We start from the raw sequence: 15,045 nt of genomic DNA on the forward strand, positions 1-15,045 counted from the left end.
ACCATTGAATGATCTCTACGTGAAGAAAAACAGCAAGCGGGCATGGTAGCTTATTACAAACTTGAGTAATAATCCAGCTGCTCTATACCATGACCTTTGAAATGTAACGTCAAATCAAATCGCATTTAAGTTCTACCTAAATGGTAACACCAAATGCAAGAAAATAAAAGAGACCATAATACGAGGACTTGACGAAAAGCAAAACTTTATGGTCACAGCTTTCACCCTAAAAGAAATGTGAACTGCTATCAGACACATTGAAAGAAAGCAAATCCGCTGATCTGAACGATATCAAAACAACAATAAAAGTGTTTCGGATCTATTACATACCAATGACTTTTAGACCTGTTATTTTCCGAAACTCTAAAGGAAAGCCAACATAGCGGCACTCTTGAAACCGAAGAAATCACCAATAGAGACAAAAAACTTTCGCCCGATCTCGCTATTATGCCATATTTACAAGATATTCGAAAGTATAATTTTGGAAAGAATTGGTCATGATGTGAACGAAAACAATACTCTGGAAAAAGCTAGTCAGACCTAGAAAGTCCTGTTACAGCTAGATTCCATAACTCAAACAGTCGATCGCGGATGATTTTGAAAAAAGAATGGTCACTGGAGCTGTTTTTATAGACCTCTCTGCAGCTTATCACCTTATTTTGCAGCCAATCAGCTTCTTTTCTGCATATAAATTAAATAAAAGGGGAGACAGCACAAAACCTTGACGAAGTGCTTTCATGTGGCTTTCGTAATAGGAATATTTCCAGTTTTCTGACCTTTAATTCTAATGATAGATTTTGGACGATATATATAATAATAAAAATTGTTTCTTGTTAATGTATTTATTTCGGGTTTTTAGTACGTTGTCACCACTGTCATTTAAAATGCCCAGAAAAATAATTTTCCCGCTGAATATTAAAACCTGAGATTTTTGAAATCTATACTAACTGACCTTCGGTGTTTTTCATTCATGATTCTTTTTTTTTTGGTTATTTCATGTATTACATAAAGAAAATTTTTATATATTTATTTTTAAATAATAATAATAATAATAAAGGAAATTTTTTTTAAGGAAAAAACACTATTTTTAAAAATGATACTTCGTTCTCTTCCAGCACTTATACATTAGATTTGAACCATCTCAATAGAAATAAGCCCAAAGAAGTTATATTGGGTCATATTCATGTAAATATTTATTACTCATATTAAGATGGATGCAGGATATTACTTTACAAATGAGGGGTCACTCGATTATCATTCCTATTTGATATGTTTGACATGAGAGTTGGTAGGAGGATGGAGTGGTTAACACAGAGTTGCTTTTTATAAAAAAAAATGTATATCCCTGAAAACAAAAGTTCACGTGCTCGGAGATTGTTTTAAAATCCGAATTTTCCATTATCCTCTGACCTATTTAGGGTGCCACGTTTTAACTGAGTTGACTGTACATATGTACACAGGACGTTGCTATGCTCTGCCTGGGGCGGCTATTTATTAATATGTTTATATATTATATAGAAGTATTATATATATATATATATATATATATATATATATATATATATATATATATATATATATATAATTATAAAAAATAAATGGAAAAGATTTATACAAGACTACAAAATAAAAAATTTAGTAATCAACAAATGGCGATCAATATGAACATACTTGGACAACCAACAAGAATAGTTGGTCTATACGCAATGAATGGCAATGCTACCATCAAAGAGAAAGATCTTTTTTAATACACTAAATGATGTATTTGGCAACGCAAGGGTTAAAGAAGACGTTTTATTAATTGGGGAGCATAACGGACATATAGGAAATGAAGACGAAGACATAAAAGAAAGATTCGGTGAAGATGGAAATAAAAATGATAATGGAAATCTGTAGACTGCTAGATATATTCTGTTTATTGATTTAATAATAGTTTAAAAAACTATCTAAGCCACAACAAAAGATATCTGAGTATTGGCATTAGGAAAATTTATATGTATATATATATATATATATATATATATATATATATATATATATATATGCGAAAACACCAAAGAGATAATATCCAAAATAGGTATTGGAAAGTCTTACAAATACGAGATCTAAAATAGAACTTCTACAATAATTTATAGTTTAAGTCTTGCATCAAAATAGATTTGCAGAATTTTCTAAGTAAAAGCGAAACATAGACCCCAACAAAAAGTATTATCATCTAAAAGAAACAGTAAATAAAGCGCCAGAAGAGCATTTCAAACAACACAAGTATCTAGAGAAATACATTCAAAAATTTAGAAGAGATTATTAAAAGAAAAAAAATTTCCATAAGTGATTGAACTATGAAACTTACAAACTCAGAATACGAGATGAATAAGTGAAGGCAACAAGTGAACTGGAGAAGAACAAATACTGGAAGAGAATGTTTAGAGACATAGATAACACGATTGTGTATAATAGGTCAACGGAATCGTGGCAAAACTAAAAAATATTAGAAAAATTAAAGCAGGTAACAACATCTTATGCAATAACTATCTGCACCCGGAGCAGATAATCTACCCGCAGAAATATTTAAAATGACGATCAAACTTTTGTCGTATATACCCTATACACAAAAAAAAACGTGCTTGACTGTTCCAACTTTAGAGGAATTTTTCTTACAAAGGCTTTAGGCATAAAAACAATTTATCTCCGATAAGAATGACGTTTTGAGAGGCGGAAAAAGTATCCAAAATGAGCAGGTCTAAAATAACTAAGCACTTAAAGAAATACAAGGAAAGTGACATCGTTAAATTTAAATATTTTGTAAACTATGCGGAAAAACAAGTATTCATCGATACTGAAGAGCACAGCCCTGCTTCGCATATCCAAAATGTCACTAAAATGCAATAAAATGCTGTTGTTGTGTTGGAATGGTATGCTACTGCACAATAATCTTCCTCTGTTTTGCAATCACTTTTGTGTTGCGTTAATCTTTGTTTCAACCTTAGCGATGTTTTCCCTATATACTGCCAATCACATTAGAGACAAGAAAGTTGATAAATGAGATGACTCTAATGTAGAAGCAGTGTCTGGTCTTTAAGTTTCGAGAATAAGCTGTAATTGGATATGCTGTTATATTGGGTAATTGTTGTATATATATATATATATATATATATATATATATATATATATATATATATATATATACAGAGAGAGAGAGGGTGAAAAAGCTTTAAAGAGATACTTAGAAAATATGGAATGATGGTCTTACTAATACAAGGAAATATATTCACTTACTACTTTTCGCAGACGATTTAGTAAATTTGCACAATAAAAGAGGTCATCGAAAATATACTTATGATAAGAAAATTGAACCTTGAGCTTGAAGAGGAAACATTAAAACCGATGGAAGTAAAATGCTCAATATTGAAAACAGAGTACTACAATGGTACGGTCATGTTCAAAGAATGCCAGACCATAAGTAACCGAAAAGAATAATGAAATAGGAACCACCAGGAAAAACATGAATAGGAAGACCAGCTGTGAGAAGAAAGTCGTATATAGGGAATACGATCGTAGAGAGAGATCTCATAGCAAGTGACTGGGAGGACAGAAAGCTGTGCAGAGCTAAAACTGCAAACTGAGAATGGGAAAATGCTGAAAGAGAACACAAAGAAGTATGAATATATACTGCATATACCTACAAGAATAATAAAACTGTATCTTTATATCAATGCAACTGTAATGGACTTGGTACAAAATACATTCACGTTTTTTACTTTACTAACATTTCGATGCTTGTTATGTCGAAGGTAAAGCCGCAGTGCTCGGATCATCTTGCTTTGTAAATTCACCATCAGTACTCTTAAGTATCTTCATTTCTTCAATTTGGGAAGATTTTTTGTCACGTCCAGCTTTCTTATTTAATTGATCAATATATTTCTTCCTATCAATTTGGGCTTGGACTAAAGCAGCTTCTTCTAACTGTGTTAACACTTTTAATCTGGGATCCATTCCAAGCCAGTCAGAGGCCAAAATATCACTAAGGCGCAGTCTTTTAGTTATATCAGGTTCAAGGAGATTTACGACTAAACTTTTTACCTGCTCTGACAATTGATCCACTACTTTTTGTCGAAATTTCCACCTGCGATTTAATTGTTGCTCGTTGAGTCGTTTAACGTTTGCATCATCAAAAGGCATAGCTTTGTTGATCATTATGTAAAGTATTATGCCCATCGACCATACGTCGGCATTTTTTGGATAATACGGCATACCTTTTAGGACTTCTGGAGCAGCGTATGAAAGGGAACCACAATAAGTTGTGCTAGTTAGTCTCCTACCGTGTGCATCAGTGACAAACCTAGCAAATCCAAAATCTGCTAATTTTAAATTGTAATTGTTAGTTATAAGACAATTCTCACATTTAAGATCTCGATGAGCTATGTCCATATCATGTAAATATTGAACTGCTAGAGTAAGTTGTCGAAACCAAACTCGAGACTGTACTTCTGGTATTGGCCCTTTTTTTAAAACATATTCCAAAAGATCGCCATTTTCCGCGTGTCGCATAAATATAAAATACTTTGTTTTTCTTTGAAAGATACTATGTATATGTATAATGTGAGGATGTGATATTCGAACGAGGATATCCAGTTCCCTAGGTAAGAACTTTTTGACAAAATCAGGGGGTGCTTTACTTACATCAACGATTTTACAAGCCAAAACTCTGCTGGGCTTTTCTGATGAGTTATCGCTACTTTTGTTTGATGTAGTTATAAATTCGGCTAAAAAAACTTGAGCATACGATCCCTCGCCCAATTTTTGCAAAAGGCGGTAGCCGCGGGTAGAGAGTGTAAGTTCTTCAGACTCTCTGAGTACGAGACCAGGGGCCATAATCTATACAAAATCATTTTTGTAGGATTTTTACTAAAATTTAGATCATGACACTGAACTGCAATGTCAAATCGATTAGCTTTTTGACATTTTTGTACAGGTTATATTTACAATATATTTCTTTCTTCTTTTTTGAATTTTACTTATTTTTGTTTTTTTTTTGTTATTTATACACATTAATAATAAAAATTAATTTTCCCACTTTGAATATAAGTTTTTAATATTTAGTACTAAAATAAACTTTTTTGGTTTAATACTTTCCAATAAATTTACTGTAAATATTGGGGACACACTAATACAACTATATATTCTTACTTCTACTGGATTGTCCACCAAATTAGCTCCAAACGTGCTCGCTACCAACAAGATGTAATCAATGCAATAAACAAGGAGAAAAAATGGCAAATTGGGCTTTACCGTTCACTCCACTGTTCATTCTGCAAGAGAGCAAAGGGGCTACAATCCCAATCTCACATTTCTTCACATATCTTTCAGCGAAACGGACTCTAACGGGCAATAACGGAATTTCTCAATAACTAAATCCTAAATCTCAACATCATTACAACTATGGGCATTACCATCCCCATTATAAACTTAATGCTGCTGCCAAGATGGAATTTCCGAACGGCAAGATGGAATTTCAATCCCAACTAGGAAGTGATATTACACATTTCAAGCCAGGGAGTCAGTCTCCCAAAACCTACTAGTGAATAAACCTACTAGCAAGAGCTCTAAAATTTCTTAATTGTCAAGAAGCCACGACATTAAAAGAGTTGACAATATTTATCATAAATTCATAAAACACAGGTCCGAATATTCGTAAACTACTTCTTGAATTTTACAATAAAATAATGACTAAGCAAATGTTTCCAAAATCCATCAAACAAAGCAAAATAATCACAATATGAAAACCATTGTAAGACCATGAACTACCTGAGAGCTATAGACCAATCACTCTTTTATGCATCTGCTAAAATATATTTTAGATGATAATCCAGACGAGACTATTTCATTTTGCAAAGCCAGATATAACTCAAGAATAAGCTGGATTGACTGATAACTTTTATATAGTAAGAATTAAAAACAAACTTAAAACAGTAATAGTTTTCATAAATCGGACCTGCTCTAACGCCACAGTGTGTAAGAAAGTTCTTTTGTTTAAAATATACTAGATGGTACCATGCTAGAGAGGGATCTTAAAACCATGAACATCAGGCAGTGGCGAAGGAAAGTATCCGACAGGGCAGAATGGAAGAACATTGTTAAGCAGGCCAAGACTCACAAAGGGTTGTAGCGCCATTAGAAGAAGAAGAAGAAGATGGTACCATGCCGTTAATTCAATAATCTGATAAACCAAAAGTTAAATGATAGCTTGTTCCAATTAGACGTCAATGGGAAAACTAATAACTTCAGAAACCTGCAAAACCAAAATGGTCAGTTCTGCCTTCCGTTGTTTAATATCTATACATTAGATGTACCGACTACCATCTCACGCAAATTTACTTATGCCGATAACATAACCCTGGGAGCCCAAGAAGAAGATATACAAAGATATACTGTTAATACATACTTGAAGAAATGGGGATTACAACTAAACCCATAAAAGACTGAAGTTACGGCTTTTCACCTTAATAAGCCCAAGGCAGACTGCAAACTAAATATAGAATGCGAAGGAACTATTACAGTCCAAATCCAAAATTGTACCCTAACATTCAAGCAGCACTTGGAAACTCTGCAGCTAAAATAAAAACCCGAAATAATATTATTCATAAGCTAGCAAATACATCATGAGGGTGATGAAACGAGCGCGCTGTCCTTGAAGAATATTGTCCCCGTATCTATCACATAAAAGTTATAGATAGCCAGTTAAAACAAAGGATAAGGCACGCAATAGGAACTTTAAAGTCCAAACCAAGACGACTAGCTGCACTTAAAACTCTAGTTCAAAAATGCCAACAACACTTAGCACTTTCGATAAATACAGATTTTACTGAACTAGACCAAACACAGTTAACACCAAGATCCAGACATGCACCTACTAGAACTGCTACAAACTTGGCTGATTTACTACTGATTAGCACTGGGTGGCCGAATGGTGTCCGAACATCAGAAATTAACCTGATAGAGAACCCCTCAATTAAACCAGACGGCTTTTCTCCTCCTCGTCTTGAATAGTGCGACCTAAACAGCATTTAAGTTGGTCATGAAGTTTGTACCAAATCACTGAGCCAATGGGGTATTAATGACAGTCCAGCCTGTGATAAATGCAGCGGTTCTAAACAAACAATCAACCACATCGTCTTAGAGTGATCAGCTACAAAATTCCAGCCCCATTCCCACTCCAAAAATCCACCAACTCACTCCCAAGGCAAGAGATTGGCTTCAAGGCTTGAACTTTAAATAATTTTAAATAAAAATATATTGACTAACCCAAAAATTTCAAATTCAACATAAATTGTAAATGATTTGTGTCCTTATAATGTGTTTATTATTATATAGATCTTAAACAATAACAAATATTATGTTAGAAAAATAGTATAAACAATAATTAATAAAGAACTAATGAATTAATTAAATTGTGAGTTTCATAATGAAAGCATAGTTGGGTTAAAACATATTATAGTACTCGTAGAACGCTCAAATTTGTAGGCCTTGACAGGTGTGCTTCAAGATATAGTGCGACGGCTGGTTGTTCTGGTAATTAAATACATAATTAAAGATATTTTTTTTATTGGGGTGTATACAAAGTGTTTCACGCCGAGCTTACACTATATATTCATCGGAAATTACACGATATTTATGAAAATTGGTTTATGGAAATATTTAAGGAAGTATTTTGACAGATATGCAACTTCCGGTTATACCGGGAGTGAACAGGAACTTTGGAACTGTTATTTTAAATAAACCCTGTATTTTATTGCATTTTTAGGACAAAATTTGTGTAAGGTACCATAGGTAAAAACTTTATATTTTTTGAGTTATTCATCTTTTTTCAAAAATTTTGACAGATAGAGGCAAACATTTCAAAGTTAGTATCTCATCCATTTGTAATCAGAACGTCGTAAAAACTTTTGCACACAAAGAGTAGGTAACGTCCGTTTATATCTAAATTAAATTTATAATTATAGGGTGATTACAAATGATATGCCATTTCTTTAAACTTTAATCTAAATTAATGGAATAATTTTAAATAAAACACCCTGTATTTTATAATTTTAGTTAAAAAACTTTTAAAATTGTCTTAATAGTCACATAGTATGTCGGTTTTCTATATCTAAAGTTAATACTTTTGGAGATAATTGTGATTTAGTGTCTTTATTTTAGTAAGCCGTGCATAATGTCATAATTATTACCGACAGCGGTTTTGAGATAGCGAACAATTCAGCGGAAAAGAACGTGGTGTTCGATGGTAATTGGTAGCTTTTTGATAGTTCTTTTTAATAAATTTCTGCTCCAGTTCTATCTTCGTATGTGTCGGTATAGTCCGTAGAATTTTTGCTTTATTTGAATTGTGTGATATCTCTGTTTTGTTTAGACTAGACTCACATCAGTAAAAGGAAGAGAGATTGAGGGATTTGGAAACTAAAAATTTAATTTGGATAAGTAGGTATATAATGGGTATATAATTTAATTTGTTGAGCAGAAAATACATTAATGTAATACTGGATTGCTTTGATATGATCAAACTGCTGTTGCGTAAGCGAAACTTAAATGTTTTCTGTAAGATAACGGGAGCTCTGCAGTTTTCCAATAGAGGGTAAGAAAATCCTTTAGTTATAGATTTCTATTTACTAAGAACAATTATTAAATAGTGTACGCAGTATAGTAATTGAGAAATTTGAATAGTAGTCTCCAAAATAAATTCCTCAGGAATATAAATATGTGCAAAATACTACGACTACTTGTCGGTTTATAACGTTTTCCGCCGTTTTCCGACTTCCAATCGCCACTTAGTCCAGTAGTTCCATAGGTCTTCTTCTATGCCCCTCTCTCAGTTCTTTATTTATTCCTTCGCTCCCACTTTTTCTCGGTCTACCTCGTTTTCTCTTTCCTTCTGGTTGCCATTTTAGTATTTCTTTTGGTATTCATTGTTCATCCATTCTTTGTATGTGCCCGAACCAGATAAGTTGTTTTGTTGTTAGGTCATCTGTGATTGTTCGCTTGATTCCCATTATTTCTCTAATGTGTTTGTTGGTAATCCTTTCTCTTCTAGATCTTCCTGCGGTTCTTCTCCAAAAATCCATTTTCGCCGCTTTCAGTGTTGCCAGTGTTCTTTCTTTTAGTGAACATACCTCACAGCTGTATACAGTGATACTTTTTACTATAGTCTCATATATCCTCTTTTTATTTTCTTTGCTGATGGATTGGTTTCATAAAATGCTATTTAACATTGGGATGGCTTTTCTCCCTGACGTATTTCTCTTCTCTTATGGCTTTGTCTAATGTTCCATCTTGTGAAATAGTGATACCTAGATATTTGTAGTCACAGTAGTACTTTATCGTGGTGTTATCGTCTAATCTGAGATCTTTTTGTTCTACTTCAATCCACAGGTATTCTGCTTTCTTTTTATTTACTTCTAGACCCCATATAACTCTTCTATTAATTTTCGTGCCATATAATTCATCATAATGAACTCGTCATCAAATCGTCATAATGTTGAGCCATTATTACTTGATCGTGTGCAAAGTTGAAAGTATATACCATCTTGTTGGTGAGCGGTATCCCCATTGTCCTGCATTTTTGTGTCCATTTTTTTAAAGCACTGTCGAGGTATATTTTTAATAAAGTCGGGGACAGACAACATCCTTGCTTTAATCCTTTTGATGTTATAAATCCTGTTGTTATTTGTGTACCTGCTTTTATTTTGGTTATTAATTGGTTGTATAGCACTTTGACGGCTTTTATTAATTCTATATTAATATTAGTGCTTTCCATTGATTGCCACAGCTTCTTCAGTGAAACGCTGTCGTAGGCTTTCCGTAGGTCGACGAACAACATATGAATCTCTTGATTCAGTGCCATCTTTTTTTCTATTATCTGAGTTAAGGAGAAAATGTGGTCAATAGTGAATCGACTCGTACGGAATCCTGCTTGTTCTTCTGCTTCATAATCTAAGTATTTTCTCTCAATTCGGTTCTTTAAACCCTTTCCATATATTCGACTCATAGATCCGGTTACAGCTATTCCTCGGTAATTTTCACAATTATTTTTATCACCCTTTTTATGTATAGTACTGAGGTATGATATCTTCTATTCCGTAGGAATTTCGCTTGTGTTTATGCATTCTTGAAATAGTTGTCGAAGACATTCGTACAATTTGTTCGTTCCGTACTTAAACAATTCTCCGGGTATATCCCCTGGTCCGGGTGCTTTGTTTCTTTTCAGCTGTTTACATACAGTTTTAATTTCCTCTGTTGTTAATATTATTTTTAGCTATTGAAATTCTATCTTGGTTTTGATTTCTATGTTCTTGAATTTCGACTCTATTATCTACCAAAAGTTCTTTGAAATACTCTTCCTAGTCTTCAGGTTTTATAATCTGTATTACTTCTTTATTCGTTTCTTTTCTCAATTTATCAATTTCCAGCTTTTTGCGCTTCTGGTTCCTCCTAGATAAGTATTTATTCGTTGTCAGTTTCTTTCCCAAGACTCGTTCTTCTTCTTAGAGATTTTCCTTCGTAGTTCTGCTTGTTTTTCTTTATATTTAATGTGCAAAATATGGAAGGTATTTAAATATCATAAAAATTCAGAATAATTCGATAGAACAAAAACCAGTGGCGTCTTAGAGATACTTCAATATTATTTATTAAATAAATATAATTGTATTTGGTTTACATCAATTTCCTTGTAGCCTTAAAATTTTCAAATTTGCATGACCTATTTAGCTTCAGAGTTTTTACGTCTTGTTCTCGGACCCGTGAATTTCAGTAACTTCAAAATGGCTCCCTTTGCTCCGATATAATTAGAAAGACGCAGCGCTACAGCTGAAATTATTGCGAAGTCTTAATTAGGGGATATACTTTTGCGAAACACAAAAGTTACATAATTAACTTTTTTTAACAATTAGGCTTATTTGGTTTGCTACGGTCGTTTTTAATGTTGGGATTGAGTCATAAAATGACGAACAGTCAAAATCATATTGATTTGAAACAGAAAAGAGATTTATTAAAACGATTTATTTTCATTTTGTAGCAATTTAAATATGTAAATCGCATAGATTTTTGCAGACTGTGCAATTTAGTAAATCATTTAAAATTTATTTATTTATTTATTTATTTATTTATTAAAACTTACAAACACCACCTAGGTTGTAATTACATGTAAGAGTGCTTATTACTTATTTTGTACACAAGTACAAGATAAAAACACAGAAAGTAAACACATTAAAAAAAAGACACAAGTTAATAAAACTTTAAAATTGAGTCCATTACTTATCTATTCATAACATTTTTTAATATCCCTTCACTACAGTTAAAGAGGTCTATATCACAGATCTTTATTAACGCATTACACTAATATTGGATAGTTTATTTATTATTGCAAGAATTATATGAACTACAAGAAAACAGGTCATTACTGTTTACCCTTAAGGCGGGTACACATATGCGAGCAGAACTGTTCGCGAACCGTTTGTGAACGCTATATTCGTTAATTTGTACGACGGGACGAACCGCTTGCGAGCTGTTCATTCGTTGCTCGTCAGGAACCACAGCCTGTCGGTTTTTGGGACGAACACAAAGAATGTTCGCAGTTAAATTTGGACGGAGTTCGAGACTATAAATTGTTTCTGCTAAGTGTGCGATGAGATCATTCGGTTAAACAAAATTGCTGAACGAGCGCGGCTTATTCAAAAGTAACGAGAGAAATTAATAACAGATAATGTAAACAAAATACCGAAATGTTTAGAATAACGAAGTAAATTAATTCTCGGTTTGTTATTAGATACTTAGGGTATTGGATAGCCTGAACATAAACATATTTTCAACGAACTCTTCGCGAACAGCTCACGAGCAGTTCGCAAACAGTTCGGCTCGCATATGTGTACCCACCTTTAAGCTATGGTTTGTTAGAACAGTGAGCGACGCATAACTCACAGTCAGTCGAACGCCGCGCACGTTCGTCAAAATCAAAGTAATGGTTCTCTATGAGAACGGTTTGTTAAGGTGGGTACACATATGCGAGCCGAACGGTATACGTACAGTACGCGTACAGATCCTTGAAAAATATTCTACATCGTACTAATCGCATACTTATCTCGATCCATGGAAAGCGACAAACCAACAACGAACACACATGTGCGAAATGATTCATTTTATTTATAATTTGGGTACTGATTTATGTTCCTGTTTTTGCTTGTTTAACAAAAATAAAATTATGTACAGTAATCATCGACGTATAAATAAAGATTTTATCTTTATTCATACGTCCATGACAATAATCAGTTTACTGTTTTCTCACGTCTCTCTAGGAAGGAACACGTCATTCACACAATGTCGATTTGATGACACAATAAAAATGTTCGCTGCGTCTAGTAAGCGCCGTCCAAACTGAAAGCCGAGCTTCCTTTAAAGTCGTGAAATAAACCGCAACAATTTGGTTCGCGACGAGTCACGATGAAACAGTACGCAAGCGGTTTTTTCTGCCGTACACATTAACGAATATAGCGTTCACATATAACGAATATAGCGTTTTTGTACCTTTTCTATATGATTAATATAAACTTTGGCTTCAGGAGTCCATACCACTAATGCATATTCTAAATTTGGTCTGACTAAAGCGTTATATAGTCTAATGGTTGTGTTTATACTAAAGTGTTTGGAATTTCTTATTACAAATCCCAATATTTTGTAAGCCTTATTAACAATATTTATATAGTGTTCATTAAATTTCATGTTAGCCTGTAAGTATATTCCGAGATCTTTACATTTGGTTTTCCTAGATACTACACAATTGTCAATAATTATTTTGAATGTAGTCGATTTTGCGAGTAAAAGATATGACTCTACACTTCTTAATATTCAAAATCATATTGTTGTCCCTAAACCATTCCACAACTGAGGTCAGGTCCTGCTGTAGTAACTGACAATCATTTGAAGTATGTATAGTCTTAAAAAGCTTAAAATCATCAGCATAGATCAAACTAGAAAAAAATTTAAGAGATTGTGGTAGTGAGTTGACAAAAATTAAGAAAAACAAAGGCCCTAAGTTGCTCCCTTGGGGGACACCAGATGTAGCCTAAAATGTATCTGATAAACACCTACCAATTTTGACTTGTTGAAACCTTGATTCCACATACGATTTTATAAATGAACAAGCATCATCCGAAAAACAAAACTCATTCAATCTCGATAAAAGAATGCCGTGGTCAACCATATCAAATGCCTTTGAGCAGTCAGTCATTATTAAATCTAATTGGAGTTTATTATTTATTGCTTTACTAGCAAAATTAGACAGAATGCACAGATTACTAGTTGTGGATAACCCAGGCAAGAAACCATGTTGTTCTGGAGCAAATTCATTTTCAAAATTTTTCAGTATATTCATATAGAGAATAGATTCAAATATTTTAGCCAGGGAATTAAGGATACTTATAGGACAAGATAGTCTTCTATATTGTTTCTATTACCTGATTTAAAAACTGGAGTAATGGTAGCCTCTTTGAGTTTGTCTGGAAAGGTGTTAGTTTTAAGAGATAGATTAAATAGATGTGATAATGGCGGAAATGCGGAAAATTTATTCATTCATTGCATTTTGTGGATTTATGCCTATTAATACTTTCGGTGTGTTATCTCTATATCCAAAATTGTTTCATAATTCTTGGACAATTTCTACGGATTAATTTTCATTTTTTTATTAGAAATAATTTTTTTCTCTTTTTATTTACTAATCTACCCTTTCAAAAAGAACCTATACACTAAAACTAAATTCTATTTATACTTACAAGTTATTCGGTAGTATCATTTCCACTGAAAGAGGGAAAACAAAAATAAAACTTTTTGCCACACACGCAAAATAAAACGAAATGATCCCTTTGAGAGTCCCTTTGAGCTGAAGCGTAAAATTGTTACTAAATTTTTTCCTACAGTAAAAAAGGTCGCAAAAACACAAAGTTTTTAAATCCGAATTACAAAATTGGATTCAACAGACATGTTTAATGGTTTTGATAATAATTTGGGTATATGTGTCATCACTAATTGTATATAGACTAAAATAATATACGGATTGTTCCGATTAGGTCGTAAACAGCTTGTAATATATTTATAATATTTGAAGGTAAAATAAATAAAGTATTTGAAGTAAAATATTTGAAGTAAAATAAAGTCGATCAATATTTCGTACTAAAGATATTAACAGATAATTTTGTTCTTCTCGGAGGATGGAGTGTAGAGCTGAATACATCATGGTTGGTCTTAGATCGGTTTTATAAAACTCGTTTTTTAATTTTAATGGAATGTTGCAATTCACAATACACCACTTCTATTTAATGAAGGTAGAGTATGATTTTTATGGATCTGCAAAAGAAAATATGGCGCTTTATAAGAGGTCAAAGAACGGAGGTTAAGGAACTTATAGAACCAAAACACATAGAAAAGGATACGTGGATTAACTTCCTAAAAAAGCTTTCTATGCAGAGGAAGAACAAACGACGCTAGAATTGGAAACGCCAGAAATTACTGCAAATAAAGAACTTAATATAAATGTACAGGAAGTTCGGAAAATACTTGAAAAGCTAAAGAACAGAAAAGCAGCAGGTAAAGACGGGATCTATCTATCTATACAGCCCTTGCTGTCCAATTTTGGACATAGACCTCCTCTTCCTTCTTCCACGTCTCTCTATTGTAGGCAGTTTGTATCCACTTCGGACCTGCGTGTTTCTTCAAGTCATCTGACCATCGCATTTGTGGCCTTCCTCTTTTTCGTTTGCAACTATATGGTCTCCAGTGTATAATCATCTTATTCCATTTGTCGTCTTTCTGTCTTATGGTATGTCCAGCAAACTTCCACTTAAGTTTTGCTATCTGCGTTAATACATCGGTCACTTTTGTTTTGTTACGGATCCAAGTATTTCTTTTCTTGTCTGATAGCCTGATGTTCAGCATTTGCCTTTCCATGGCTCTTCGGGTCTTTGCTATTTTTTCCATGTTTTCCTTTGAAAACGTCCAAGTTTGAGA

General features: G+C 33.2%; 2 protein-coding genes across 2 annotated transcripts in view; one reads left to right on the forward strand and one right to left on the reverse strand.

The window, feature by feature from the left end:
• The window catches only part of tow (target of wingless repressor), a 552,940-nt gene that overhangs the window by 254,810 nt on the left and 283,085 nt on the right, over window positions 1-15,045 (forward strand). The gene's annotated exons all lie outside the window — the stretch shown is intronic.
• LOC140433589 (testis-specific serine/threonine-protein kinase 6-like) lies at window positions 3,593-4,960 on the reverse strand. Its single transcript, XM_072521572.1, has one exon. It carries the CDS (start codon window positions 4,870-4,872, stop codon window positions 3,781-3,783), a length of 1,092 nt encoding a protein of 363 aa, XP_072377673.1. The 5' UTR covers window positions 4,873-4,960; the 3' UTR covers window positions 3,593-3,780.

This window comes from Diabrotica undecimpunctata, chromosome 2, assembly GCF_040954645.1.
Source record: "Diabrotica undecimpunctata isolate CICGRU chromosome 2, icDiaUnde3, whole genome shotgun sequence".
In the NCBI taxonomy this organism is placed as follows: domain Eukaryota; kingdom Metazoa; phylum Arthropoda; class Insecta; order Coleoptera; family Chrysomelidae; genus Diabrotica; species Diabrotica undecimpunctata.